At 36.6% G+C, this 27,994-nt stretch overlaps 1 protein-coding gene and 1 long non-coding RNA gene across 3 annotated transcripts in view; one reads left to right on the forward strand and one right to left on the reverse strand.

Moving 5' to 3' along the window:
- LOC127861429 (structural maintenance of chromosomes protein 6-like) overlaps positions 1 to 27,994 on the forward strand; it is an 87,148-nt gene that overhangs the window by 39,942 nt on the left and 19,212 nt on the right. For both annotated transcript variants that reach the window (XM_052399904.1, XM_052399903.1), the window contains exons 10-20: positions 1,588 to 1,734; positions 5,233 to 5,321; positions 7,038 to 7,202; positions 13,039 to 13,217; positions 14,089 to 14,288; positions 16,465 to 16,548; positions 18,417 to 18,509; positions 19,784 to 19,913; positions 26,087 to 26,226; positions 26,570 to 26,626; positions 27,816 to 27,986. In XM_052399904.1, the coding sequence (XP_052255864.1) occupies positions 1,588 to 1,734; positions 5,233 to 5,321; positions 7,038 to 7,202; positions 13,039 to 13,217; positions 14,089 to 14,288; positions 16,465 to 16,548; positions 18,417 to 18,509; positions 19,784 to 19,913; positions 26,087 to 26,226; positions 26,570 to 26,626; positions 27,816 to 27,986 (1,455 nt within the window). The remainder of the gene's footprint in view (positions 1 to 1,587; positions 1,735 to 5,232; positions 5,322 to 7,037; positions 7,203 to 13,038; positions 13,218 to 14,088; positions 14,289 to 16,464; positions 16,549 to 18,416; positions 18,510 to 19,783; positions 19,914 to 26,086; positions 26,227 to 26,569; positions 26,627 to 27,815; positions 27,987 to 27,994) is intronic.
- Positions 21,839 to 22,218, reverse strand: LOC127861435 (uncharacterized). Its single transcript, XR_008040216.1, has 2 exons — positions 22,168 to 22,218; positions 21,839 to 22,006 (listed from the first exon to the last, which is right to left on the reverse strand). It is a non-coding gene; the product is annotated as an uncharacterized LOC127861435 (long non-coding RNA).

A 27,994-nucleotide genomic window follows, 5' to 3' on the forward strand; every position in this document is an offset into this window, starting at 1 on the left:
TGTAGACAATATAGTTCACAGTTTTCATCCAATCTTTATGAAATTTGGTCAGAATGTTTATCTTGATGACATCTGGCTTGGGATTGTATTTTGGTAATCTGAGGTCAAAATCTAGGTCACTAGGTCAAATAATAGAAAAACCTTGTGTAGACTATAGAGGTCACAGTTTTCATCCAATCTTTATGAAATTTGGTCAGAATGTTTATCTTGATGAAATCTGGGTTGGGATTGTATTTGGGTCATCTGGGGTCAAAAACTATGTCACTAGGTCAAATAATAGAAAAATCTTGTGTAGACAATAGAGGTCACAGTTTTCTTCCAATCTTTATGAAATTTGGTCAGAATATTTATGATGAAATCTGGGTAGGGATAGTATTTGGGTAAGCTGGGGTCAAAAACTAGGTCACTAGGTCAAATAATAGAAAAACCTTGTGTAGACAATAGAGGTCACAGTTTTCATCAGATCTTAATGAAATATGGTCAGAATGTTTGTCTTGTTAAAATCTGGGTTGGGATTGAATTTATGTCATCTAGGGTCCAAAACTTAATCACTAGGTAAAAATTAAAAAACACATTCGTAGACAGTAGAGGTCTCAGTTTTCATCCAATCTTTATGATGTTTGGCCAGAATATTAATCTTCATGACATCTGGGTTGGGATTGTATTTGGGTCATCTGGGGTCAAAAACAAGGTCACTAGGTCAAATCATAGAAAAACCTTGTGTAGACAATAGAGGTCATAGTTTTTATCTGATCTTAATGAAATATGGTCAGAATGTTTATCTTGATAATATCTGATTTTGGATTGTATATGGGTCATCTGGGGTCAAAAATTAGGTCACCTGGTCAATTCTATTAAAACCTTGTGTAGATGAAAGAGGTCACAGTTTTCATCATGTCTTAATGAAATTTTGTCAGAATGTATTAATTAATGAAATCTGGCTTGGGATTGTATATGGGTTTGATAGAATTTAAGTTGATGTAGCAAGGTTTGTCAGGTGAGTGATCAGGGCCATCATGGCCCTCTTGTTATTGTTTGCTTTGAAACTGTGTGTATTCAATGAAATCTGTTATTTCAGGACATTCCATATGAATTGTAAATCACCATGGATCATAATCTATTCTTGTACTTCAGTATTTTCTGGTCACCTATAAGTCTTTAATATGTGAAGTCTTTTCATGGAAGTCTCAAGCTGCAGACAAAATGAAATACATGCCTTACACTTGGGGGAATTCATTTTAAACCTACTAATCTAAACATAATGTTTAAGTCCATATATTGCCAAACTATTCAGATGTGGGTCTATGCTCTTAAACTTGAAATTAAAATCTAAAGAGAGTTTTACTTAAAAACAAAATACTATAATTTGCTGACATTAAATTTGCATAAGTTGCTTAAATTCCCATGAAAAATTATTTGTTTGCAAACAGCAAGGGATGAGATTGATTTATTCCATTCTTGTCCATGTCATAATCTCATTCTTATATATCAACTTACGATTTAACAATAATCTTATATGATTGCAAAAAGAATACCCAGATATTGCATCAAGGACATTGCAGGATTTTCTCACTAATTGCTTTTCAGAGAAAACTAGATGAAGTTAACACCCGCATGAATGAAATGACTTCCCGACTGTCAGCCAGTGGGGGAGATGTTAAATCATTGCAGCCAAAGTTAAATGAGGCAAAAGCAGATCTAGCAGAGCAAAAGAAAACCTCCAGAAACGCACAGGTTATAAGAGTCTTATTGTCGATAATACTTTGTACGTGAATGGATGATCTTGCAAAATAATCAGAACAAGACGAGATATTGACAGTTTCAACAGTAAACAAATCAGGTAGTCCAAAAATGTCAAAACTGTAAATTTAACAGAAAGAAATCATACATGAAGGTCAATCTTTGTGTTTATAACAATTTGTACAGTGTGCTTATTTTTATTAAACCTGGACCTCCATTTAAGCAATTGGTCCCATGCTTGACCCTTTCTGTACACAATTGAAGTTTTAGAGGCAGACAAAGCATACGAAAATCAATATCAAATTCTTGAGTTTCAATTTATTTTCCTTGCAAAATGCTAACCATTTGCTGCATTATTATCCCCCACCATAGGAGGGATATTGTTTTGGCGTTGTTAGTCTGTCCGTCCTTCCGTCTTTCCGTCCGTCCGGCACTTTTGTGTCCAGAGCCATATCTTGGAAGTGCTTTGGCAGATTTCATTGAAACTTGGTATGAGTATATATATGGATAAGAGGATGATGCACGCCAAATGGCATTGTACACCATCTGTTTATAACTGAGTAATGGCCTTTTTTATCTTGAAAAAATGCTTTTTGTGTGTCTGGAGCCATATCTTGGAAGTGCTTTGGCGGATTTCATTGAAACTTGGTATGAGTATATATATGGAAAAGAGGATGATGCAGGCCAAATGGCATTGTACACCATTGGATAATACGGAGTATTAGCCCTTTGTATCTTGAAAAAATGCTTTTTTGTGTGTCCGGAGGCATATCTTGGCAGTGCTTTGACGGATTTCATAGAAACTTGGTAGGAGTATATATATATATGGATAAGAGGATGATGTACATTGATTGTCCATTCGTCCAGACAACTTGTTGTGTCCAGAAGTATATTGGCGGGGGATATCAATTCAACAAATTTGCTTGTTTATAAAATCTGTATTTAACCCTTTGTAAGCAACTGGTCCCCTGTTTCCCCCTTTAAACTGGTGCCATGTTTCCATCTTTCACCTGATTCCATGTTTCTGTCTTTCCACTGGTCCCATGTTTCTCCTTTTCAACTTATTCTATGTTTCTTCCTTTCAGGTGATCACATGCTTCCCCTTTCAACCGATTCGAAGTTTCCTTCTTTCAACTGGGGTCATGATTTCCTTTTTCAATTTGGTCTCGTGTGTCCCCCTTTTAAATGGTCCCCTGTTTCTCCCTTTGAAATGATTCCATGTGTCCCTTTTAAACTGGTCTGATGTTTCCCCCTTTCAACTGGTCCAATTTTTATTCCTCCGAAGGAGGGCATATAGTGATTGCACTGTCCGTCTGTCAGTCCATCTGTCCATCACACTTTTTTGAAAAAAATTGCATTACTTCTATGTCGCCTCTGTTGTAACCTTCATGTTTGGTATGCATGTGTATATGGACAAGGCCTTTCCATATGCACACACATTTTTACCCCTTTCACCTTGACCTTGAACTTAGGGTCCACGTTTAGGTTTCAAAATTTGCGTTTAGGTTTCTAACATTGCTCATAAATTCTATTTCCCTTTAGATGTAACTTTCATATTTGGTATCAGGGTTCGCACAAGGCTTAAAAAGTGCTTGAAAACGAGTCCTGCGCTTGAAAAGCCCTTGAACAAAGGTTGGCCTTGAAAAAGTGCTTGAAAAGTGCTTATTTCATGTAAAAAAAGCCTTGAAAATGTTTATTTCTGCTCAAAATTACTTATATCATCGCTTAAATTATAAACTTAAATCGTTCTTAAGGGAAATATTACGAAAATTTATCATAAATTCCTTCGCGCAAAAAGTTGAGTACGAAATATAAGTTTCGTACACTATTGAGTACGAAACGTTATGCGTACATGTCACAAATTATGTGTACTACGTAAGAGGTTCTCCATTGTGATCAATTTTCGCGAGTGAAAACGCAGCGATGGGGAAGTGTCGTTTCAAACCAGGGTGGTTAACTGAATATTACTGGGTACAGAAAAAGAAAGGACATTCTAAAAGCACATTGTCGGGTCTGTATGAAGACCATTGGTGTCGGGGGATGGGGGAAAGTGCTTTGAAAAGCCACGAGAAAGAGGAAACCCACAAAGAAAACATGAAATTTAGAAGCAATTTGTTTGCTTGTAATAACTTTAAAAAGTAAATACATACAGTCATTTTACCAGTTAAGAATCACCCGGCAAAAAGTTTATTCATTTGACCAAAATAATTTCTTTCGGTATTTAGTGTCAATGTGAGAAGATGTAAAAATAAAGAGTAACATTTATTTTGTATGATAACAGGGTAGGCCAGACGGCATATGCAGTTTTTTGTAAAAAATAGCCAATTAAATTAACCCTTCGGAAAATTATAAAAAATCATTCAACTTACAGAATTAGTATTTCAAAACATTGTCATTGCATTTGTTTTCAATCAGCAAAAAGTTTATTTGAAAATAATACTCCTTGAATCAGTTCTGGTTAACTTTTTGCTGCATTTTTCCACTCTGTAAGCTATTTACAAAAGATTTCTCGCTAAAACTTTGTTAATTTATTCCTTAACCTAATGTATATCTTAGACACTTCTCATTTTGTTTTTATTGGGGCATTATGGAAAATTAAATTCAAATTAATCGGAACTGCTGATAATCCGGAACTGGTTGACAAACTGTATGTAAGACTCGTTGAGTTAAGGATTGAAAACATGTATGCAATAACTAAAAATAACATGTATGAGTTATTGTGGAATAATTTTAATTTGTTTGAGCAAATAAATGATATTTACTGTGTTAAACTTGATTGAAAATGCTTTTTTTTAAGGAAACTAACGAACGGTTCTCGGCCTTGAAAATGAAAATTTGGCGTTGAAAAGTCCTTGAAAAGTGCTTGAATTTAGGTTTGAGATTTCTGTTTGAACCATGGGTATGCATGTGTATATGGAAAAGACCTTTCCATACGCACACAGATTTTTACCCCTTTCACCTTGACCGTGAACTTCGGGTCCGAGTTTAGGTTTCAAAATCTGCCTTTAGGTTTTGAAAATTGCTCATAACTTCTATGTCGCTTCAGATGTAACCTTTATATTTGGTATGCATGTGTATATAGACAAGGCCTTTGCATACGCAAACAAATTTTTACACCTTGACCTTTAACTTAGGGCTGCTTTTAGGTTTAAAAATCGGAATTTGGGTTTCTAAAATTTGTTCTGTTATATAGCTGTCTTACATAACAAACAAAGCATTTTTCGGGGCATCCTATGGAGACAGCTCTTGTTCTCCTTTTTAAATGATTCCATATATCCCCCTGTCAATTGGTACCATGTTTCCCCCTTGCAAATGGTCCCATGTTTACCAATTTCAACTCATCACATATTTTCCCCTTTCAACTGACCCCATGTTCCGCCATTTCAACTGATCCCCTGTTTTGCCCTTTCAGCAGGTTCCATGTTTATCCCTTTCAACTTGCCCCATGTTGTTCCCTTTCAACTGACCCGATGTTGTTCCTTTCTTCCACAGCTGGAAGTCAAGAGGCTGGAGGGAGCTGTAAGGTCCAGCAAGAAGGAGGAGCAAGAAATCCTCAACAGGATCAAAGAGATTCAGTCAAGGTACAGTGTTCGTTCTTCAGCTATAAGGGAACCACTTTGGACTTTAGTTTACACATAAAAAAAGAAGTTACACGTACATACACATGTCCAAAAAGTGTCTTTTGCTTAATATATACACAACTGATCAAAATGCCAATTTGAGGTTCTTTTTTGTGTATCTCGAAAAGGCAGCTTTTTATGCCCCTGGTAGGGTGGCATATAGCAGTTGAGCAGTCTGTCTGTCCGTGTCAAAAACTTTAAAATTTGCCATAATTTTTGCAATATTGAAGATAGCAACTTGATATTTGGCATGCATGTGTATCTCATAAAGCTGCACTTTTGAGTGGTGAAAGTCATGGTCAAGGTTATCCTTCAAGGTCAAAAGTAAAAAAAATACAATTCTAGGGAAGTAATAAGCTTTAAAAGGGAGATAATTTCTAAACCTGTCAAATGATATATTGAAATTTCAATCAAAGCCGCGTAATAGGGGGCATTGTGTTTCTGACAAAGACATCTCTTGTTTTCATTGGCAGTGGTGAATGCAGTGGTCTCCACTTTTTTTTGCGCAGACAGTAATTTAAACAGTTCTTGGTACACTCTTGATGAAATTTGATCTCAGTTTTCTTTATAATAGCACTTTATTTATTTGTGCTACCCCATCTGATGAAACTTCCAATTTGCAGTTCTGGTATAGCCTGAGATTAATTATTGCAGTAAACATTTGTAAGGGAACTGCCTATTTTCACATTAACCAAACTGTTCAAATATCTTTACTGGATATTATCAGCCACCGCAGTCAACAAAAGGTGGAGTTGGCCAACATAGCCCAAATATTTAACCAGGTTTTCCGAAGGAAAAAAATGGTTATTAGATTGGCGAATGCGGGCGGGCGGAACAAGCTTGTCCGGGCCATAACTATGTCGTTCATTGTCAGATTTTAAAATCATTTGGCCCATTTGTTCACCATCATTGGACGGTGTGTCGCGCGAAATAATTACGTCAATATCTCCAAGGTCAAGGTCACACTTTGAGTTCAAAGGTCAAAAATGGCCATAAATGAGCTTGTCCTGGCCATAACTATGTCATTCATTGTGAGATTTTAAAATCATTTGGCACATTTGTTCACCATCATGGGACGGTGTGTCGCACGAAAGAATCACGTCAATATCTCCAATGTCAAGGTCGCCACGACTAAAAATAGATTTTTTTTTTAAACAAACTTACAAAGGGGGTTAATTTTGTTTGTTCATTTCAAAAGTTCAGTTTGAGTTTTCTCCCTTTATCAGATTTTTTTTCACAATGAAAACCTGGTTTTGTGACAATTTTGTCCCTTGTTATATATTGACTTAAAAGACGCTTTTACAAGCCAATCTTTATAAATTTACCTGTGAAATCTTATTAAGCTTGGAAAATGGTTTCTGGCTTGATGTTGATTTCTGCCCCTTATCTAATTAAATCTATTGTGCTTTGGGCTTAATGCATGTGTGTAAAGTGTCATCTAAAATTAGCCTGTGCAGTCCGCACAGACTAATCAGGGATGACACTTTCCGCCTTTACAGGATTTTTGTTTACAGGAGACAGTATTTTCACTGAAAATTCCATTTAGCGGAAAGTATCATCCCTGATCAGCCTGTGTGATCTGCAAAGGCTAATCTGGGATAACACTTTATGAACATGCATTAAGCCGAGTTCTCCCAGAACGAGCTCGACAGTCATGTATCTGTATTCTATTTACAGTGCCAAGCACGACTACGAGGCTGAAAGGCAGGCCCGGCAGCAGAAGGTATCAGAGCTAGAGGCCCAGCTGGCTGGTTTGGAGGCTGAGGAGAAGACCACTGACCACATGGTGGACCAGCACAGGAGCTGTGTGACCAAGTACAGGAATGACCAGTTCAAACTCAAGTATGTTGGAGGGTTGATTAAACTAGGCGCCCTTACTTGTGTTGGTTCTATTTCTTGATTTTTATGCCCCAGTAGGGTGGCATATAGCAGTTGAACTGTCCGCTAGTGTGTCAGTCAGTCCGTCCGTCCCTCCGTCTGAAAACTTTAACATTGGCCATAACTTTTGAAATATTGAAGATAGCGACTTGGTATTTGGCATGCATGTGTATCTCATGAAGCTGCACATTTTGAGTGGTGAAAGGTCAAGGTCATCCTTCAAGGTCAAAGGTCAAAAAACAAATCCAAGGGAAGTAACAAGCTTTAAAGGGAGATAATTTCTATTTTATATTAGTTGGTAGGTACAGATCAATTTCAAAAGGGAAGTAATTTATTTTAAAAGGATATAATTAAAAACAAATTTTAAGGTCACGGTCATCCTTCAAGGTCAAAAGTAAAAAAATACAATCCAAGGGAAGTTATAAGCTATAAAAGGGAGGTTATTTCTAAACCTGCCAAATGATAAATTGAAATTTTCATTTCAAAGCGGCGCAATAGAGGGCATTGTGTTTCTGACGAACACATCTCTTGTTTTTTCATGGCTTGCACATCTTCCCATACTTGCACAATAATGTTTTTGTACAATTGTTGGTTTCCTTTTTAGCTCACCTGAGCGATAGCTCAGGGTGAGCTATTGTGATCACTCACCGTCCGGCGTCCGGCCGTCCGTCTGTCTGTCTGTCTGTCTGTCTGTCTGTCTGTCTGTCTGTCTGTAAACAATTTGTAAACATCTTCTTCTACTAAACCATTGAGCCAATTTCAACTAAATTTCATGTGGAGCATCCCTAGGTCATGGGACAAAAGATTTGTTAAAAAAAATTGATCACATAACCAAGATGGCCGCCATGACCATATATGGTAAAAACCTTAAAAAATCTTCTTGTCGGAAACCGCTCATCAGATTTTCAAAAAATTTCACAGGGATGACCTTTGAAGGCTCCCCTGAAAAAGTTGTTAAAAGAAATTTGATTCGTCAAAAAACATGGCCGCAGGAGTTCGTTGAACTTTGCATGTTTATTCGTTTTTGCCTATTTTGTGAAACTTTCAAAAATCTTCCACATTTTTTGTCCGATCCTTTCCAAATTTGCACAGTGTCTTTATATCAATGAGGACACGAACCCTACAAAAATTAGCATTATTGGTCCATGAAGTACAGAATTACCTCCCCTTGAATTGAGAAAATGGTGTTTATGCAATAAAGTCCAAATTTTTCATCCAATTCTTTCCAAACTTGTTTATATATCAGATTAAAGAGAATAAAATTTTCTTTATTATGGTTTTTCTTTCATGAAAATCCATAAAGGATAAGTGTTATTAATAGTTGCTTAATTAATGAACAATGCGAATTATCGGTATTGATTTTTTTCCTGACATGCTGTCCCAGATATTAACCGCTTTCAGCTGTAGACTGTGCATCAATACATCGCCGTGTCATTGACCTGAAAAATTCATATGCAGTCGGCATTAACACCGGTCATCGAGACAAATTACTGATGTGAAAACAAATCTTACATCGTAGAGGATTAAATAAACAATTACATTTGATTAAAGATTAAAGATTGCTGCCGATTTGAATCAATTTGAGTACTTTTTGGGTATATTTGATGCCGAATGGGAAGCTGTGTTCAGACTTAAGTTGAGAAAAATGGCAACGAGATACTTGCCTGTTGGTAGCTAAAGAAACTTCAGCGTACAGTTTATAATGGGTGACCATTCCCCGCTGTAGTCTACGGGCGGGTAGTGAACTGGTTGAGAAAAGTGGAAGCTTGTGGAAAAGCGGTTTGAGAAGTTTGTAAGAAAACCCTGAATTATCAGTCTTGTGGGAAGAAGTCATTGCGTCTCCACGCAGAGGGCCCTTATCACATAAAGAATATAAGAACCATCAAGACCAACCAGGTAGGGTTTTTATTTTTTTAAACTAACACCCCGAATTTGGTAGTATTTTCTGTTGCTAAAGTTTACTGTTTAGGTTGTTTTGCATCAAAAATCGGCAAGATCTAGCAAATTTGCCAATTTTTTTTTAATAATAACGTGTGATTCATTGATTGTGAGCTTTTAAAACATTTTGACCTTTGAATAAAGCATAAATCAGGAAAAGAATTTTAACAGTAATTGAAAATACGATCAAATACGCCATTTTTGCTGACTGGGACAGGTCTTTTTTAGTTAAATAAAATGTTTTATTGTCCCCAACATATGAGCCCAGCAGCAAGAAATGTTTGTTTTTTTACTTTTTGTAAAACAAATATGGGCAACCTACCGTAATCCAAATTCGCCAACACCTTAATTCGACGATGTTCTATTTTTATTGATTAAATGGATGATTATTGTCTTGGAATCATTTCAAAGTAATATAGCCGAGTTTAAAATTATTATTTTGTGCTATTAAACATTCATTATTTCTTAAATTATTTGCTAAATATTGCTTCATGTAACTGTTACATCGTCAAATTTGGGTCACACCAGGATACAATTATTTAGCATTCAAACAACGATTGGGATAAAAACTAGGGGAATCCATGCTGAAATTTTCAATTTTAACTGTTTAGCAGAAGCCACCATACCTAATTTTCTTAGGTGTATGTGGAGGCTTCCGGCAGCATGATTCTGTGAATATAAATGGTGACATTTGATTCTGCATTAATTAAACATGTATTATTGACTTTTTTAAAGTATGTGTGAAAAATATAATTTGTAACCACTGTTACAGGTTTTATCTGGTTCTTCAAAAGCAACACCTGCAGTTGAGTCCATGCCAGACAGAGGGTGCATGTGAATGAATTGCCTTTTGACTAACTTTGTGTTCTTTATCAAATACATGAAGATTTTTAAATATATGTGTATGTTGTTTTTTTAAGAAAATAGAATCACCAGAACAGGTACAGGCACCCTTTAAATGTGTCGAATCCATGAGTTTCTGGGGGCCTCTGGCCCCCTTGTCCCCTGGACCAACCGAGGGCCCTGCGGCCCCCTGGCCCCCAGCTTTAAGTTCAGGATTTTCAAAATATCCAACTTTGACCCCTGCAAATGCTTTTGTGAGCTTTTGTAATCGCCTTTTGTCTGTTGTGCGTCGTGCGTTGTGCGACGTCAACAGTTGCCTTGTTAACTCTCTAGAGGCCACATTTATTGTCCAATCTTCATGAAATTTAGTCAGAAGATTGGTCTCAATGATATCTTGCATGAGTTCGAAAATGGTAACGTTTGCTTGAAAAACATGGCTGCCAAGGGGCACGGCATTTTTCCTTATATGGCTATAGTAAAATCTTGTTAACACTCTAGAGGCCACATTTATTGTCTGATCTTCATGAAACTTAGTCAGAAAATTCATCCCAATAATATCTTGGAAGAGTTCTAAAATGATGCCGGTTGGTTGAAAAACATGGCTGCCAGGGGGCAGGGCATTTTTCCTTATATGGCCATGGTAAAACCTTGTTAACACTCTTGAGGCCACATTTATTTTCCGATCTTCATGAAACTTGCTAAGAAGATTTGTCCCAATGATATCTTGGATGAGTTTAAAAATGGTAATCTTTGCTTGAAAAACATGGCTGCCAATGGGTGGGTCATTTTTCCTTATATGGCTATAGTAAAATCTTGTTAACACTCTTAGAGGCCATATTTATTGTCCTATCTTCATGAAACTTGGTCAGAAGATTCATCACGATAATAATATCTTGGACAAGTTCGAAAATGATGCCAGTTGGTTGAAAAACATGGCCGCCAGGGGGCGGGGCATTTTTCCTTATATGGCTTTAGTAAAACCTTGTTAACACTCTAGAGGCCACATTTATTTTCCGATCTTCATGAAACTTGCTCAGAAGATTTGTCCCAATGATATCTTGGAAGAGTTAGAAAATGGTAGTTTTTGCTTGAAAAACATGGCTGCCAAGGGGCGGGTCATTTTTCCTTATATGGCTATAGTAAAATCTTGTTAACACTCTAGAGGCCATATATATTGTCCTATCTTCATGAAACTTGGTCAGAAGATTCAACCCAGTGATATCTTGGACAAGTTTGAAAATGATGCCGGTTGGTTGAAAAACATGGCAGCCTGGGGGCGGGGCATTTTTAACCAGGTTTTCCAAAGGAAAAAACTGGTTATTAGATTGGCGAATGCGGGCGGGCTGGCTGGCGGGCGGGCGGAACAAGCTTGTCCGGGCCATAACTATGTCGTTCATTGTCAGATTTTAAAATCATTTGGCACATTTGTTCACCATCATTGGACGGTGTGTCGCGGGAAATAATTACGTCAATATCTCCAAGGTCAAGGTCACACTTTGAGTTCAAAGGTCAAAAATGGCCATAAATGAGCTTGTCCTGGCCATAACTATGTCATTCATTGTGAGATTTTAAAATCATTTGGCACATTTGTTCACCATCATGGGACGGTGTGTTGCACGAAAGAATCACGTCAATATCTCCAATGTCATGGTCGCCACGACTAAAAATATATTTTTTTTAAAACAAACTTGCAAAGGGGGTTAATTTTGTTTGTTCATTTCAAAAGTTCAGTTTGAGTTTTCTCCCTTTATCAGATTTTTTTTTCACAATGAAAACCTGGTTTTGTGACAATTTTGTCCCTTGTCCTTATATGGCTATAGTAAAACCTTGTTAACACTCTAGAGGCCACATTTATTTTCCGATCTTCATGAAACATGCTCAAAAGATTTGTCCCAATGATATCTTGGATGAGTTAGAAAATGTTAGCGTTTGCTTGAAAAACATGGCTGCCATGGGGCGGGTCATTTTTCCTTACATGGCTATAGTAAAATCTTGTTAACACTCTAGAGGCCAAATTTATAGTCCGATCTTCATGAAACTCGGTCAAAAGATTCATCCCTATAATATCTTGGACGAGTTAAAAAATGATGCCGGTTGGTTGAAAAACATGGCTCCAAGGGGGCCAGGCATTTTTCCTTAAATGGCTATAGGTAAACCTTTTTAACACTCTAGAGGTCACATTTATTTTCCGATCATCATGAAACTTTTTCAGAAGATTTGTCCCAATGATATCTTGGATGAGTTCGAAAATGGTTTTGGTTGCCTCAAAAACATGGCCACCAGGGGCGGGGCATTTTTCCGTATATGGCTATATATGGCTATAGTAAAACCTTGTTAACACTCAAGAGGCCACATTTATTGTCCAATCTTCATGAAATTTGGTCAGAAGATTGGTCTCAATGATATCTTGGATGCATTTGAAAAAATTATGTTTTTTTTTAAAAACAGGGCTTCCAAGGGGCGGGGCATTTTTCCTTATATGGCTATAGTAAAATCGTGTTGACACTCTAGAGGCCACATTTACTGTTCTATCTTCATGAAACTTGGTCAGAAGATTCATCCCGATAATATCTTGGACGAGTTCAAAAATGATGCCGGTTGGTTGAAAAACATGGCTGCCAGGGGGGGCGGGGCATTTTTCCTTATATGGCTATAGTAAAACATTGTTAACACTCTAGAGGCCACATTTATTTTCTGATCTTCATGAAATTTGGTCAGAAGATTTGTCCCAATAATATCTTGTTATCTCAGGTGAGCGACTTTGGGCCTTTCAGGCCCTATTTTTCTTCATATTTTCAATACACTTTTTATTAAAAAATTATTGTTTTTGTGAATGGGGAGCTGACTTTTAGAAAATGAGTTTGAAGCTTAACATGAAATAAAAAGCATATTGGCCGTATTTGATCACTGACCTTGGCATAAAAAAAAATCAACATTTGGAAAAAACTAATGCATCTGAAATGAAAAATTAAGTACAAATAGCAGTTTAACATTCAATCCCTCACTTGTTTTCCTTTAGTCAGGAAAGCCAGACATTGCAGACCCAGCTAGCCAAAAACCAGCGTAACCTGCAGGCAATGAAGGCCTCCCAAGGCAACAGACTGCGCCGCTTTGGGCCCCAGATCCCGGACCTTATCAAGGCCATAGACCAGGCCCATGCACAGGGACGCTTCCATAAGAAGCCTATAGGACCAATTGGTGATTATTAAATTGGCATGCCAGCTCAGCTGTAGAGAAGAGCGCTTGCCTATAAATCGAACGTCGCATGTTTTATGCTCAGCATGGCAACATGACTTGTTGCAATAGGTCCTTAAATTGTTTATACCACAATAATTAGTGCTGCTGATTTAAGTACTGCAGTTGTGATTGCACTCAGTCCAGGTACACCACTGAACTTGTGAACAGGATAACTGACCTCCAAGACATGACCAAAATACTGTTGAAAATGGCAAGACATTGAATTAAAGAAACAAAATATTGTTATTTTAGAAAATTGTCACTTATCCAATTGTATATTTGGAGATTGTGAGGTTATAGGTAGGAAAAGGTGGGGTCAAGAACTTTTAAGTGTCTGATCAGTATCTTTAAACTATGAATTTCTTTTACAGTTCACATGTGAAATAGAGATCAATGAGAATAATAGTTTAAACCAAACAACTGTTTGATACATGTATTTGTTTGCTTTAAATTATATGTTGTTCAAACTGCAATGGAATGATTAAAAAGAAAAATATTTAAAATGACTTAATTGAATTTGACTTAAATAATATTTCAAAATAATATTAAATTGATAAAGATTTTGGCCTAAAACTTGCCTGAATAAGGACACCAAATAACCTCCATGTTGCAATTATTTGCTGAATGTCAGAGCAATTGAAAAGGCATGCAAGAAAACCATTATACTGTTTCAATAATCACTCATATGTGAGTTACATCTTGCAAACCAATTACAATAAATAAATATTATTTAGCTTTTAAACATACAATAACAACCGGTTAACGAATCAAACACTTTTACAAGGATTCTATTACACAGTTTCCATGACAATAATTCCAATCACTTGTTCAGGGGCCTGCTTCACCCTGAAAGACAACAAGTGGGCGCTGCCCGTGGAATGCTGCTTGAAGGGCCTGATGAATGCGTTCTGTTGCCATGACTACCAAGACGAGAAGGCCCTGGAGCAGATCATTCAGAGTGTGTGCCCGGGGAACAAGATCACCATCATCACCAGCAGGTTTAAGGATCAAGTGTATGACACTAAAACCAAGGTGTGTTGTCGTAATTAGGATTTGTTGTGCTGTGTAACTTAGAATTGCTTGCCTATAAATTAAGCAGCCAGTCTTTTTATGCCCTTGAAGGAGGGCATATAGTGATCAGACCGTCCGTCTTTCGGTCACACTTTGCGTTTAGGTTTCGAAAAATGCTCATTACTTCTATGATGCTTCAGATAGAAAATTAAGCTGCACATTTTGAGTGGTGAAAGGTCAAGGTCATCCTTTAAGGTCAAAAGTAAAAAACAAAAAATCTAAGGGAAGTAATAAGCTTTAAAGGGAGATAATTATCTGTACCTGCCAAAAGATAAAAAAAGAAAAGAAATCAAAGCGTCGCAATAAGGGGCATTGTGTTTCTGACAAACACATCTCTTGTTAGCTCATCTATTTTTTGAAAAAAAATTATGAGCTATTGTCATCACCTTGGCGTCGGCGTCCGGTTAAGTTTTGCGTTTAGGTCCACTTTTCTCAGAAAGTATCAATGCTATTGCATTCAAACTTGGTACACTTACTTACTATCATGAGGGGACTGGGCAGGCAAAGTTAGATAACTCTGGCGTGCATTTTGACAGAATTATGTGCCCTTTTTATACTTAGAAAATTGAAAATTTTGGTTAAGTTTTGTGTTTAGGTCCATTTTATTCCTTAAGTATCAAAGCTTTTGCTTTCATACTTGCAACACTTACTAACTATCATAAGGCGACTGTGCAGGCAAAGTAATGTAACTCTGACTGGCATTTTGACAGAATTATGTGCCCTTTTTATACTTAGAAAATTGAAAATTTGGTTAACTTTTGTGTTTAGGTCCACTTTATTCCTACAGTATCAAAGCTATTGCTTTCATACTTGCAACACTTATTAACTATCATATAGGGACCGTGCAGGCAAAGTTATGTAACTCTGACTGGCATTTGGACGGAATTATGGGCCCTTTATACTTAGAAAATGGAAAATTTTGTTAAGTTTTGTGTTTTGGTCCACTTTACCCCTGAAGTATCATAGATATTGCTTTCATACTTGGAACACTCGCAAACTATCATAAGGGTACAGTAAAAGGACAAGTTGCATAACTCTGGTTGTCATTGTTACGGAATTATGGCCCTTTTTTGACTTAGTAACTTTGAATATATGGTTAAATTTTGTGAATCGATCCACTTTACATCTTTAGTATCAAGGCTATTGCTTTCAAACTTCAAATACTTTCATGCTATCATGAGGTTACTGTACCTGGCAAGTTGAATTTTACCTTGACCTTTGAATGACTTTGACTCTCAAGGTCAAATTATTAAATTTTGCTAAAACTGCCATAACTTCTTTATTTATGATTAGATTTGATTGATACTTTGACAAAACTACTCTTACCTGACATACCACAAGAGACTCCACCCAAACCATCCCCCGTGCCCTCCCCCCCCCCCCCCTGGACCCCCCCCATTTTTTTTGAAGATCATCTCACAAATGACCACCACACCCTCACACTATACCCCCCACCCTATCCCCCCAAATTATTTTTTTTGGAAACGGTTAAAAAACACAACTATTTATTTTTATTATTTTATGTTTGAAATACCGTCCAACCATCGTACCCAAGAACCAAGAATCCCCCCCCATTCCCCCCCCCCCCCATACCACTCCCCCCCACTCCCCCGCACTCCCCCCCACTCCCCCCCTTTTTTTTTGCGTTTTTTTTTGCATTTTTGGAAGATAATGTAATAAATAATGTATAATGTAATGTCCACACCCCCACACTATACACCCCCTTTCACTCCACCCCTCCCTCCTTTGTGATTGAAAATGAGAGTCCCTTCACCTTTAAAAAGAAAATAGATGAGCGGTCTGCACCGGCAAGGCGGTGCTCTTGTTTATAAAGTAAGCAGCCAGTCTATTTTTAAAGAGAATGCACTTGCTTCTCCATTTGTACCATTGATCTGCAATATTTAATTTATGCTTTGATCAGTCAGAGACCTTTTTCAATTGTCTATACTTAACCAATCATATTCTATTTAATTCTTTTTTAAATTATTTATGATCAAACTATAAACTCCAATTTACCAATATGTTCAAATGACTAAGCAAAATATTTAAATTAAGATGTTCATTATATTATCCCTCAGACGGACATAATGCCATGGTCTCATTGCCCTTTCACTGAGGTGTTTATGATTGCTTGCAGGGAGCAGACACACGGCAGTACCCATCTGTTCTAGACATGATCCAATCAGACGAGCCCATGGTGTATAATACACTTATTGACCAGGTACATTGCTGCTCACTTGTTTAAGACACATGTGGCTAGCGTGTGGCTATGATATTAATTAGTGAAAACATCATTTTGAATGATAAATAATCATATTATAACAAACAATCAACTTTTCTGGGAAAAAAATCACTATCAAATATATATATATATATATATATTATATATTTGATAGTGAATTTTTTTTCAGAAAAGTTTCGTTTTTGTTATAATATGATTATTTATCTATATATATTTGATAGTGATTTTTTTTCCAGAAAAGTTGATTGCTCATTATAATATGATTATTTATCATTCAAAATGATGTTTTCACTAATTAATATCAGAGTCACAAGCTAACCACATGTGGTTTCAGGTTCTCATGCATGAATAATTGTGATTTTATGGAAATTTAACTGATTATTGTTAATTTGTTTGTAGGTGCCATGTTTTTTTCTGATTAGAAAAAAGTGTTAATATAACAGGCAACTGATTTTTGAACCCACAAGGCTTTCTGTTTTGATAATGGGTATGTGAAATTAGATATTGGTCTTCTACATTAATTGTTCAAATAATGGACCTCGGGTCAATAAAGGCCTTGCACATGGTATCACAAGATTTATTTAGACTTATGTTGTAAAATAACTTGAAAAGTTTTCTCTAAATCAACACGTCAAACAGGTATTATATTGTGAATTTAACATGATATAGTATTTCCTTACTTATTTTGTTCAAATCATGCCCCTGGCGTTAAAATTGGACCCACTCTGGGGTGTGGTTGTGAAATGTTTTGTATTGACTTATGTGACACGATAACTTTGATACTTGGTATATGACATCAGATTGTGGTCCTCTACAAATATTGTTTAAAGCCTTCCCCTGGTCTCAAAATACTGTCCATGCCTGCTTAAAGAGGGTGGTAAATACATGTAATTGATACAAAAATGTTCAAGGTATTGGTAGCTTAGTTGTTAAGCTATGGTAATTGAGGCCCAAAACTGTTGTGGGTTTTCGACCATAAATCATTTCAGTCGCCATTTCCACCCTGCCTATAATTGAAGTACACTTGATGTTATTACCAGTGTTTTTTATGGCAATTTCGGGGGCCTATATTCGGCCCCATTCCCCTAAAAAATGGGTATATATTTTCCCAAAATTTAAAAAAAAAAATCCCCTCCAGAATTAAAAAAAAAATATATTTTTTTTATTTTTTTTTTTAGAAAGAACTGTCTAATGATAAATATATATCACATTTATTTATATGAACACCTAACAAAGTATATAACTATATTAAGTATGATTTTTTATTATTATAAAGAGTTATATTAAATTAGTTTTTCCCAAATAAGTGGACTTTTCACATGAATTGCATTTTTTTCCCAAAATGGCCAGGAAAAGGCCTGATGTATCTATATTGTTTCAATATTCGTTGATAAAAATAATCATATTTGGTCCATTTTATTGATATCAAATGCTCAAATTTTCCATTTTATTGATTAAAAAATCCCAATAAGACACAAATTGGCTATGGAAACTGAGACTGTGCATGACGGCTGAACTGTCTGAAACTAATGTTGACAAAATCATTGATAAATATTTAAGAAAAAGGACAGATACATTCAACTTTGAATATTACATTCATACATACATGTGTATTCATATAATAAATATCATTACATATAAAAGATTGAATTTATAATTTTCCCCTTTTCCTAAAACACGACGCGTTTTTCCCCTTTGGAAGGGCCCCGCCACCATTCCCCTATAGGTGAAATAAAACACTGATTACTGGAAATGTTTACTGACTGATGTTTTATAATTGAAATACTGTTAAATTAAATGGAAAAAAATACCAACAAATTCAAAAAACATTTGGGTACATGTTCCAGCAAACAGTGGAGTGTGTGTTGCTTATAGAAGATGGACGGACGGCCCGACAAGTCATGGATCCTGAAAAGAACCCCCCTAGAAATGCCAGACAGGTCAGTGATTTTTTTTGCTTTTATTTGTTACAGCCTGTACCATTTGAATTGGGAAAATTAGCGTGATAAACCATGAAATTTGTAAAAATAGCACGATAAACCATGAATTTGGGAAAAATTAAGCATTATACATGTAAATATGATTATAAGTAACAGAATTAAAATTGTTTTTAAGTGCATGTTCAGGGGGTTTTCTAGCCATTTTGGGAAAAGGATTCTGGTCAAATTGGGATTGTTTTAATTGATAATAGTGGCAAATTTGGGAATTATTTATCAACAAAAAGGACTAAATTAAACTTATATATATTGCGGGATGTTTAAATAAATAGTTGAGATCTAGAGTTAAGAAATCATAGGTCATAAGAGACTTCTTTCTTAAAAAAACAAAACATTTTTTTTTTTTAGTTTTTGGGGGAAATTTCGGTCAGCTTTTTTGGGAAAAGTTTCTAACCGTCACACTTTGCGTTTAGGTTTCGAAAAATGCTCATAATTTCTATGTCTCTTCAGATGTAACATTCATATTTGGTATGCAAGGCCTTTCCATACGCACACAAATTTCGACCCCCTTGACCTTGAACTTAAAGTCCGTGTTTAGGTTTAAAAAAAATGTGGTTAGGTTTCAAAAAAAGCTCATAATTTATATAAATGCGTTTATCAGGGGCCTATGTCATCCTATGGAGACAGCTCTTGTCTGTTGGTTAACACACTCCTGTAAATGACAGAGAAAAAACATGAGGAGTGCTTTGGGATAATTCGGCTTATGCTTTGCATAAAGTGTGTCACCAGATTTGCCTGTGCAGTCCGCACCAGCTAATCAGGGACAAGACTTTCTGCCCAAAACTGAATTTTTAACTCGGCTGTTTTCGGAGAAAACCCGAGGTATTGTCAGCTCGTCGTCCGCCATCTGACAACCGCGGTCCGCGTCGTGCTAAAACCTCGACTGATGCGCCTTGATGAGTTCTACACACCACACCCATTTTGGGGTCACAAGGTCAAAGGTCAAGGTCAGTGTGACCCCTAAAAAAAAATGACAAGCTTTCATTTATTCAAAACAGCACCCGCAGCAGAGCGTTGGCACACGTTATGCGGTACTCTGATTTTTTAGAATATACTTACTTTAAACAAAATATTCCACATAAGCGGAAAGTGTCTCCCCTGATAAGGCTGTGTGAACTGCACAAGCTAATCTGGGAAGACACTTTGCGTCTACATTAAGCCCTGTTTTCCCAGAGCATGGCTCACTTCAAATGCTACAATGGTGCATTATTTCCCAGGCTTTCACTCTGAACGGTGACCAGGTTATCAGTCAGCCCACATTCCGCTACTACTCCAGTAACCAAGACAAGGTCAAATACTTGACGACCAATGTAGAGGATGATATTGCAGCTATTGAGGCAGACATTGGTAAGCTGTGACCAAGTCTCAAAGGGGAATAGTTTAGTGTTACTGAATGTGGTATTGTTATAAAACAAAACTGTGTAATATTTTCACAAAAGTATGTGTTTTTGCCACTTAATCCACGTGAGTGCTAATATTGGATATCAAAGGCACAATTTGCTATCTATGACATTTTTAGCTCACATGAGCACAACGTGCTCATGGTGAGCTTTTGTGATCGTTTTTTGTCCGTCGTGCATCGTCCGTCGTGCGCTGTCAACATTTGCCTTGTTAACTCTCTAGAGGTCACATTTATTGTCCAATCTTCATGAAATTTGGTCAGAAGATTGGTCTCAATGATATCTTGGATGAGTTCGAAAATGGTTACGTTTGCTTGAAAAACATGGCTGCCAAGAGGCGGGGCATTTTTCCTTATATGGCTATAGTAAAATCTTGTTAACACTTTAGAGGCCACATTTATTGTCTGATCTTCATGAAACTTGGTCAGAAAATTCATCCCAATAATATTTTGGATGAGTTCGAAAAATGATGCCGGTTGGTTGAAAAACATGGTCGCCAGGGGGCGGGGCAATTTTCCTTATATGGCTATTATAGTAAGCCTTGTTAACACTCTAGAGACCACATTTATTTTCTGATCTTCATGAAACTTGCTCAAAAGATTTGTCCTAATGATATCTTGGGTGAGTTAAAAAATGGTTACCTTTGCTTGAAAAACATGGCTGCCAAGGGGCAGGGCATTTTTCCTTATATGGCTATAGTAACATCTTGTTAACACTCTAGAGGCCACATTTATTGTCCAATCTTCATAAAAACTTGGTCAGAAGATTCATCCTAATAATATCTTGGACGAGTTCGAAAATGATGCCGGTTGTTTGAAAAACATGGCCGCCAGGGGGCGGGGCATTTTTCCTTATATGGCTATAGTAAAACCTTGTTAGCACTCTAGAGGTCACATTTATTTTCTGATCTTCATGAAACTTGGTCAGAAGATTTGTCCCAATGATATCTTGGATGAGTTCGAAAATGGTAATCTTTGTTTGAAAAACATGGCTGCCAAGGAGCGGGGTATTTTTCCTTACATGGCTATAGTGAAAATCGTGTTAACACTCTAGAGGCCACATTTATTGTCCAATCTTCATGAAACTCGGTCAGAAGATTCATCCCAATAATATCTTGGCTGAGTTAAAAAACGATGCCGGTTGGTTGAAAAACATGGCCACCACGGGGCGGGGCATTTTTCCTTATATGGCTTTAGTAAAACCTTGTTAACACTCTAAAGGTCACATTAATTTTCCAATCATCATGATACTTGGCCAGAAGATCTGTCCCAATGATATCTTGGATGAGTTCTAAAATTGTTTGGGTTGCTTTAAAAACATGGCCACCAGGAGCAGGGCATTTTTCCTTATATGGCTATATATGGCTTATCTTCATGAAATTGGTCAGAAGATTGTTATCCCCCGCCATAGGCGGAGGGATATTGTGTTGGAGTTGTCCGTCCGTCCGTCCGTCCATCCGTCTTTCCGTTCGTCCTGAGCCATATTTTGGAAGTGCTTTGGGGGATTTCATTGAAACTTGGTATGAGTATATATATGGATAAGAGGATGATGCACGCCAAATGGCATTGTATACCATCTGTAAATAACGGAGTTATGGCCCTTTGTATCTTGAAAAAATGCTTTTTGTGTGTGTCCGGAGCCATATCTTGGAAGTGCTTTAGCGGATTTCATTGAAACTTGGTATGAGTATATATATGGAAAAGAGAATGATGCTCGCCAAATGGCATTGTACACCATCTGTTAATAGCGGAGTTATGGCCCTTTGTATCTTGAAAAAATTCTTTTTTGAGTGTCAAATATAACCCTTTTGTGTCCAGAAGCATATTGGCGGGGCATATAAATTCAACGAATTTGCTTGTTAATCCTGCCGAAAATTTTTCGGAGGGGATATAGTAATTGGTCCTGTCCGTCTGTCCGTCCGGCTGAAACTTTGTCCGGAGCATAACTCCAAATCTATTCAATGGATTTACTTTAAACTTAGAATATAAACAGATGGCAACTAGGAGAAGTGCAGTGACCAAGAACCATAACTCTATCTACCTTAGTTTTTGAATTATCTCCCCTTTGATATGAATTTAAAGTACATTTTTGTCCGGAGCATAACTCTAAATCTACTGAAGGGATTTACTTGAAACTTGAAATATACACAGTTGTTGGCAACTAGGAGAAGTGCAGTGACCAAGAACCACAACTCTATCTACCTTAGTTTTTGAATTATCTCCCCTTTTATATGATTTTAATGTAAATTTTTGTCTGGAGCATAACTCTAAATCTACTGAAGAGATTTACTTGAAACTTTAAATATTAACAGATGGCAACTAGGAGAATTGCAGTGACCAAGAACCACAACTCTATCTACCTTAGTTTTTTAATTATCTCCCCTTTTATATAATTTTGAAGTACATTTTTGTCCGGAGCTCAACTCTAAATCTACTGAAGGGATTTACTTGAAACTTGAAATATAAACAGATGGCAACTAGGAAAAGTGCAGTGACCAAGAACCATAACTATATCTACCTTAGATTTTGAATTATCTCCCTTTTTATATAATTTTTAAAAAAAATTGTGCGGAGCATAACTCTAAATCTACTGAAGGGATTTACTTGAAACTTGAAATATAAACAGATGGCAAGTAGGAAAAGTGCAGTGACTAAGAACCATAACTCTATCTAACTTAGTTTTTTAGTTATCTCCCCTTTTATATAACTTTAAAGTAAATTTTGTCCGGAGCATAACTCTAAATGTACTGAAGGGATTTACTTGAAGCTTGAAATATAAACATATGGCAACTAGGAAAAGTGCAGTGACCAAGAACCATAACTCTTTCTACCTTAGTTTTTGAATTATCTCCCCTTTTATATAACTTTAAAGTAAATTTTGTCCGGAGCATAACTCTAAATGTACTTAAGGGATTTACTTGAAACTTGAAATATAAACATATGGCAACTAGGAGAAGTGCAGTGACCAAGAACCATAACTGTATCTACCTTAGTTATTGAATTATCTCCCCTTTTATATAATTTTAAAGTAAATTTTTGTCCGGAGCATAACTCTAAATCTACTGAAGGGATTTACTTGAAACTTCAAACTTAAACAGATGGCAAGTAGGAGAAGTGTAGTGACTAAGAACCATAACTCTATCTACCTTATTGTTTTAATTATATCCCTTTATTTAATTTCAAAGTAATTTTTCGTCTGGAGCATAATTATCTCCCTTTATTTGTTTTTACAAATATTATACTACTCTCTAAAACAAATGTTGTCATACAAGCAAACACATTTCGGCGGGGATTTGGCACTACCTTGACAAGCTCTTGTTCTCAATGATATCTTGGATGAGTTCGAAAATAATTATGTTTGCTTGAAAAACATGGCTTCCAAGGGGCGGGGCATTTTTCCTTATATGGCTATAGTAAAATCATGTTAACACTCTAGAGGCCACATTTACTGTCCGATCTTCATGAAACTTGGTCAGAAGATTCATCTCGATAATATCTTGAAAGAGTTCAAAATTTATGCCGGATGGTTGAAAAACATGGCTGCCAGGGGGCTGGGGCATTTTTCCTTATATGGCTATAGTAAAACCTTGTTAACACTCAAGAGGTCACATTAATTTTCCGATCTTCATGAAACTTGGTCAGAGATTTGTCCTAATAATGTCTTGTTATCTCAGGTGAGTGACTTTGGGCCTTTCAGGCCCTCCTGTTTTCATGCTGTATCAACTAGCACAATCCAGTTGAGTACATTTATTCAGTTAATTCTCAAAATATATGTATATCCCATTTAAAAAATCTAAACATTTTGGATATATGGTAATAGAAAATGACATATTGATTTTTGTGGCGATGAGGAAGAAATGAGGCTGCCAATCTTATGTCCCTCTGATGGACTTCTAGGTAAAAGTTGATTGTATGTGAATAACTCCAGCCACTGTATGCAGTCATTGAACAATAACAAATGGTTGAACTGTAAACCTGTAAGACACAAATAAGGTGAAATAAGGTGAGCTTGTAATATTCTATAAAAGGGACTACATTTTTCTAATACCAGTATTTGAAGAGTGCAAATTTCATACAATTTCACTCTCTTTCATTCATGGAAATTAAATTGTTTTTTTTATGGTGCAAAAAAAAACCCTGATATGATTGTACTAGTTTTTCTCAAATGTTTCAAGCAGACAATTTAACTTTTTTTTTCTTGTAGTTTTCCATTTTAGAATTTCAATTTTTTTCCCATGCAGTTCCAGCCAACATTTTTTTATGCCCCCAAAGGAGGGCATATAGTGATCGGACTGTCCGTCCGTCCGTCTGTCCGTCACATTTTGCGTTTAGGTTTCGAAAAATGCTCATAACTTCTATGTCCTTTGAGATATAACCTTCATATTTGGTATGCATGTGTATATGGACAAGGCCTTGACAAAAGCACAACAATTTTTACCCTTGTGACCTTGACCTTGAACTTAGGGTCCGCGTTTAGGTTTCGAAATCTGCGTTTAGGTTTCGAAAAATGCTCATAACTTCTATGTCCCTTGAGACATAACCTTCATATTTGGTATGCAAGTGTATATGGACAAGGTCTTACCATACGCACACAAATTTTTACCCCTTGACCTTGAACTTAAGGTCTGCGTTTAGGTTTCGAAATCTGCGTTTAGGTTTCGAAAAATGCTCATTACTTCTATGTCCCTTGAGATATAACCTTCATATTTGGTATGCATGTGTATATGGACAAGGCCTTTCCATTCGCACAACACTTTTTACCCCTGTGACCTTGACTTTGAACTTAGGGTCAGCGTAAAGGTTTTGAAATCTGCGTTTGGGTTTTGAAAAATGCTCATACCTTCTATCAAAGCGTTTATAGGGGGCATATGTCATCCTATGGTGACAGCTCTTGTTTCCCCATAGTTTTCCAGCCAACGATTTCTCCCTTTTTTAGCTCTACTGCCCAAGGCAGAAGAGCTTATGGGATGGCATGGTGTCTGTGTGTGTGTGTGTGTAAGACGTTGTCTTGTTTATCCGATAAAGTCCACAGTTTTCATCCGATTCTTTTCAAACTTACTCAGTGTCTTTATATTAATGAGGACTCGAACTCTATTAATTTTCAGGTCACTGGGTCAAAGGTCAAGGTCACAGTGACTCGAAATAGTACAAACTTGTTTATCCGATGAAGTCCACAGTTTTCATCCGATTCTTTTCAAACTTACTCAGTGTCTTTATATTAATGAGGACTCGTACCCTATTGATTTTCAGGTCAATGGGTCAAAGGTCAAGGTCACAGTGACTCGAAACAGTAAACACTTGTTTATCCGATAAAGTCCACAGTTTTTATCCGATTCTTTTTAAACTTGCTCAGTGTCTTCATATTAATGAGGACTCAAACCCTATTGATTTTCAGGTCACTAGGTCAAAGGTTGAGGTCACAGTGACTCGAAATAGTAAAAACTTGTTTATCCGATGAAGTCCACAGTTGTCATCCGATTCTTTTCAAACTTGTTCAGTTTCTTTATATTAATGAGGATTCGCACCCTATTGATTTTCAGATCACTGGGTTAAGGGTCAAGGTCACAGTGACTCCAAATAGTAAAATGGTTTCCAGATGTTAACTCAAGAATGCTTAGGCCTAGGATCATGAAACCTCATAGGTACATTGATCATGACTGGCTGATGACCCCTATAGATTTTCAGGTCTCTAGGTCAAAGGTCAAGGTCACAGTGACTCGAAATAGTAAAATGGTTACTTTTTCTTGTTTATCCGATAAAGTCCACAGTTTTCATACGATTCTTTTCAAACTTGTTCACAGTCGTTATATTAATGAGGACTCAAACCCTATTGATTTTCTGGTCACTTGGTCAAAGGTCAAGGTCACAGTGACTCGAAATAGTAAAATGGTTTCCAGATGTCAACTCAAGAATGCTTAGGCCTAGGATCATGAAACTTCATAGGTACATTGATGATGACTGGCTGATGACCCCTATTGATTTTCAGGTGGCTAGGTCAAAGGACAAGGTCACAGTGACAGTGTTTAAAGCAGTAGAGCGATTCAGGCCCTCATGGGCCTCTTGTTCCTGTATAGTTCCAAGCAACTAACAGATTTCTAGCTTGTTTCCCGTATATTTCCAGTCAACTTACAGAAGAAGGTTGGTCAGATGCGTCAGACGTCCACCCAGCTGGAGGGGGACATTCAGTCCAACCAGCAGCTAGAAAGGAAGGGATCCACGCAGCTCATGAAGATACGGGACAAGAAGAGGAAAATAACCATGGTGGGGATTGCGTTCATGTATGGTTTTAAAAATAAATAAGTTTGATTTGTGTTTTATTATTTACTGTTGAACATCACTATTTTAACATTTTTTGGGACTGTCAAAGTTTTAAATTTGAGTTATTCAAGATAAAAAAAAGTTGTTTGTTATCTAAAATAGAAATAAATTGCATCCGTGTTAAAGTAGCGCTGTTTACCGTTTTTGGTCTGGATCATAAAATAAGTAATGAAATATGTAAATGATAAAAACGTAAATTAAAAAATGTAGTAAAATGCATTGTGGGATTGTGCAATTACATGTTTGGTGCTTATCATTTGGTTTCAATGTCAATTTGTTTTGTTAGGAAATCACAGAACTGAAGAACATTGAAGATCCAGCACCTGTTGATGTAGCAACTTATGTAAGTATAGATTTCCAAAATGGCAAAAAGTGTCTTACGTTGTGTTCAGCAACATGTAAATATTTGCTCTACCAGAGTTAACTTTGCCAGAACAATAAAACCATGATGTATGTGTGAGTGTGAAGTAAAATATATTATTTGATCTCTTAATGCACACTTAATTTGTCTTTTTGTTCATATTCTTATACACAGGACAATACTTGAGTCAACCTTGTATTAGAATAATTTGTGTACATGATGTAAATTATATTTATACAAAACTATGACGTGACATAATGCATAGCATGTCTATCCGTTGTATCGGCCCTCTTAATGAATACATACAAATTTTGGAAGTGAACAGATACAAAAACATTCATGTTTTGTATGTCAATCTATAGTTAAATGTGTATTCTTGGACATTAAAACGAAAACTGCATTTTAATTGGAAAGGTTTTGATAAATTACTGGTTAGACTTAGCTCCCTTTAGTAATCTGTATCATGTACAATGGGTCTCATAATATCGGCCCTTCTGATTGGGTGGTAAAATGTGTTACTCTGCGCATATGCTTGTTCTTAAAATAGCATCTTAATGGAAAACAAAACTCCTGCCCATTTTGTTCTCAAAATATTTTTACATTTTATTGAAAAATAAGCAGCTTATAAAACATTTGATAAAGCTACTATTAATCCATAAACTAACTAACATAATTGTGATAATTGTGTGTTACATAATTTAAACATCAAATCATAGCCCTGGAATAAACATGACCTACTTTCCAATTAATACTGGAAATCATGAAAATGATCATCTTTATAATCATGGATAACCATCAAATTAATTATTACTTTTAAAAATTCAAAAAACAATAACTTTCCCGCACTTCTTTAGGGTTTTTGTTACAGGCATGATACTATGAGGAGGGCCGATACTATAAGAATAAGGGATAATGCGACTGAGCCATGCTCTGTAAAAGGGGTTTAATTCATGTGCCTAAAGTGTTTGCCTTGATTAGTCTGTGCAATCTGCACAGGCTTATCAGGGACAGCACTTTCAGCTTTTAAGATATTTTTCGTTTGAAGAAAGTCTCTTAGCAATTATCAAGTTTAGGTGGAATGTGTCGCACCTGATAAGCCTGTGCAGCCTGCACTGGCTGAACTGGGATAACGTTTAACACACATGCATTGAACCCAGTTTTGCCCTTGAAGGAGGAGGAGGTGAAGCTGTTACGTCAGCAGATTGAGGCCAACGAGGCCCAGCTCCTTGTGAAGCAGACGGTCTACAGAGAACAGGAGGAAGTGCTCAAGGAGGCTGATGACAAGTTTAGGAAGATCGAGACTGAAGTGAAGTCCAAGATTGGAGCAGCAGACCAGATCAAGGTTCTGTT

The sequence above is a fragment of the Dreissena polymorpha genome, chromosome 16 (genome assembly GCF_020536995.1).
Source record: "Dreissena polymorpha isolate Duluth1 chromosome 16, UMN_Dpol_1.0, whole genome shotgun sequence".
Lineage (NCBI taxonomy): Eukaryota > Metazoa > Mollusca > Bivalvia > Myida > Dreissenidae > Dreissena > Dreissena polymorpha.